Raw genomic sequence first — 3,500 nt, 5'->3', positions numbered from 1 at the left:
CCCCCGTGGTCACCCAACCCCTGCACCAAGGAACCGGCAAGGGGCCACAGAGTAGGAGACCAGCAACAGAGAGTAGAGGCAAAAAGCATGGGAGAACGTCCAAAGAGGATGGGGGCAATGGGGGCGCAGGGTTTTTCACGGTGCACCCCACGTGATGGCCATGACACTGCCTGGGTCAGCTGGGTGTCCCCCGGCCAAGCGGTGCCGTGCTGTGCTGTACGTGCTCTCTGTGGAGCCACAGGAGGAATTTGGGGAGGGAACGAGCAATTCCCGGGTTGTACTTCAGCCCAAGCAGTACGGGAGGGGTTCCTGTTGCAGAACATCCACCTGGTGGCCCGGTGGCTGGGCACGCTGGAGAAGATGGTGGAGCAGTACAGCCTGGGCAGCCACGCTGACTATCGGGTGTTCATGAGCGCCGAGCCAGCCCCCAGCCCCGAGGCACACATCATCCCGCAGGGGCTGCTGGAAAACGCCATCAAAATCACCAACGAGCCACCGACGGGCATGTATGCCAACCTGCACAAAGCCCTCGACCTCTTCACCCAGGTACCCTCGCTCCACCGCCCCGCTCCCCCCCACCTCGGCCGCGCTGCGCACAGCCGGCTCCGTTCAGGCGGCGTCGGCGCGTGCGGCTCACACCGGGCCCGGGGCTTCATGGGCTGAGCACCCCTGGGGGCGTCACTGCAGCCACAACGCTGCACCAGGGCCGGCCCACAGGGGTTTTTTAGCAAACAACCTTCTGTTCTCCTCTGCCGTCCTCTCTTAATGCTCCTCCATAGAGGGACAGCGCTGTTCACCCACCCTCTTGCAAACCCGTTTTTGGTCTCCCGCAGGACACGTTAGAGATGTGCAGCAAAGAAATAGAGTTCAAATGCATCTTGTTTGCACTCTGTTACTTCCACGCGGTGGTGGCCGAGCGGCGGAAGTTTGGCACTCAGGGCTGGAACAGACCTTACCCCTTCAACAACGGCGACCTGACCATCTCCATTAACGTCCTGTACAACTACTTGGAGGCAAACCCCAAGGTAGGGCCCCACACTGCGGCCCCGCCGCAGCACAACACGCACGCTGACAATCAACTGCTCTTTAAAAACTCATCGGCTTGCTGCACCAATGCTGTCTCTGGGGGAAACACAGCACTGCCAGCGGTTCTCACCCTCCTCCCCAGGGGGCTGCCTGCAGCTCCGGCAGGCGACGGCGCAGCATCCCTGAGCTGGGTGGAAAGTAGGGCTTTAGCACCAGGCCAGGTGCCCACTCTGGCTCACACCTCCCTGCTGTGGTGGGTTGGGTTTTTTTTTTAAATTACTTTCCACCTAAAAGGCAAAGCCTGCCCCGAGAATGAAGGTGCAGTGAGCAGGACTGAGGTCTCACCCTAGGGGGGTCCTGCTTCCCTCTGGCCCTGCAGACATGGTCAGGGTTGATCTGCGTGAGGACGGGATGATGGGGGTTCAACGTCCGGCTGGCGGTGTCCATGCCGGGACAAGGGGACGCTGGACAAGGGCCCCTGCTTGCTCCCCTTCACTCTGACACCGAGCCCCTGCGGGTCCAGGGTCTGTCACTTCCCTGGACGCTGGACAGGTCAACCCAGCAGCCATGGCTCCGTGGCTCCACGGCTCCACAGTCGCTTGCGGCTTCCCTGGCAGCAGGGGACTTGTGGGGAGCCACACAGGCTGCCGAAACCCCTCTCCTTGCAGGTACCATGGGATGATCTCCGGTACCTCTTCGGTGAAATCATGTACGGGGGACACATCACAGACGACTGGGACCGCCGGCTGTGTCGGACCTACCTGAGCGAGTACATCCGTGCGGAGATGCTGGAGGGGGAGGTGTGCTTGGCTCCAGGGTTTCTGATCCCTCCCAGCTTGGATTACAAGGTAAGAAAGGTTAACATTGCAATTGGCTGGGGGAAATCGCCATACTGGATCAACGCACACCAGTGAGAGTTCCCTCATGCTGATCAAGGGGGGATATAGGGGAAAAAAGGGGGAAAAAAGGTTTCAATCCTGTGGAAATATGCAGAATCGCTGCAAAAATAATTCCTGTGGCTGGGGTGGCAGGGGAAAAACTTCAGTAAGATGCGAGTAAAAAACCATCCTGGATAAGCAGTGCCGGGTAGCTGGCGTCACCAAAGGGCGACGACATATTCCCAAGGCTGAAGCGAACGCTCGGGCTCCTTTGTACGCCGCTGCTGAACTAATGCCGGCGCCTGCCCTGTGCTTAGGGGTACCACGCGTACATCGACGACAACCTCCCGCCCGAGAGCCCCTACTTGTACGGCCTCCACCCCAACGCAGAAATCGGCTTCCTGACTGTCACATCAGACAGGCTTTTTCGGACGGTGTTGGAAATGCAGCCCAAAGAATCGGACGCCGGCGGCGGCTCAGGTGTCTCCCGAGAGGAAAAGGCAAGTGGGGTTCCTGCCTCTTGATAGGAAATGACGACGATTCAGAGGGGCCAGGGGGGAGGACAGGTACGGGCCCGCACACAAGGGGCAGGACAAGATGAGCTGTGGTAACAACCGATCTCTCACAGTGCTGACAGCACAGGGATGCGATTCTCGCCCGGCACCCGAGCTGCCAGCCTGGAGAAGGGGGCGTTGCTAGCGCAGAGCCCCTGAGAAACGCCGCAGCTCAGCTGGGTGCTCCCGTCAAGTTTTCATTTGCGTGTACTCGCGCTTGGTTGCTCTCTGACCAGGCTCTCCTCTCCATTCCAGTAACTTCGCCAGTCGTTGGTGATGTATCTGAGCACGAGCGAGCGCTGCGCTGCTCTGCAGCTGCGGAGAAGGCAGCACCGGTGCCGCAGCCCGGGCCACCGCTGCAAATTTGTCCCTGTCCCACCTGCAGCTCCCTCCCCTCTTCCCCACACTAGGTCTGGGTCCCAGGCAGGCAGCTCATCACGCAGATGACGAGACCGTTCCCTGCCCTCCCCCAGCAGCTCAGAGAAACCCCAGGGGTGGAGGGAAGGGGCTGAGGCGCTGCCCGGGCAGTCTCGGTGTTCGCTCGGAGCGCACGGTGCGGTTACAGAAACCAGCAGCATTCAGAGGGTTCCTCTTTGATGGGGTTGAGGTGTGCTGGTGGCAAAATGAGGCTCACATCCCCAGCAGACAGAGCAGGCTTAGTAATTTCCATTCACAATGGCAACTACTAAAAATACAGATTTAAAGAAAAAAAGTCTTCCCCCTGCCTCCCTGGATCTTACACTTGAATGTCACAGCCTCTGTGGCTTCACTTCTTACCTTCTTGGCTATCGAAAAAGAGCTGCAGCTTTTTAAGATCCCAGCACAGTTCGTAAAAGAAGAGGGTATCAGTAACGGGGGGGGAAGCGCAGGAGAACATGACAGCAGCAGCAGAGAAACCTCACCGAGTTAGTAACTGTCAGCCCACCGCGTTTCCCTCGGTAAGAGCAGGTCTACGGCGCATTCCTTCCAGGTGAAGTCGGTCCTGGACGAGATCATGGAGAGGCTGCCGGAGCCCTTCAGTATGGCAGAGATCATGGCAGCG

The 3,500-nt window shown here is 59.1% G+C and overlaps 1 protein-coding gene across 1 annotated transcript in view; it reads left to right on the top strand.

The window, feature by feature from the left end:
• Positions 1-3,500, top strand: part of LOC118451988 (dynein heavy chain 17, axonemal-like) — a 13,740-nt gene that overhangs the window by 7,187 nt on the left and 3,053 nt on the right. The window contains 5 exon segments of the mRNA XM_035891419.1: positions 319-546; positions 834-1,025; positions 1,695-1,874; positions 2,222-2,404; positions 3,429-3,477. Coding sequence (XP_035747312.1) covers positions 319-546; positions 834-1,025; positions 1,695-1,874; positions 2,222-2,404; positions 3,429-3,477 — 832 coding nt within the window.

Source organism: Egretta garzetta, unplaced genomic scaffold, assembly GCF_000687185.1.
Source record: "Egretta garzetta isolate BGI_Z169 unplaced genomic scaffold, ASM68718v1 scaffold1233, whole genome shotgun sequence".
NCBI classification, from domain to species: Eukaryota; Metazoa; Chordata; class Aves; order Pelecaniformes; family Ardeidae; genus Egretta; species Egretta garzetta.
This window is presented reverse-complemented; position numbering and strand designations above follow the sequence as displayed.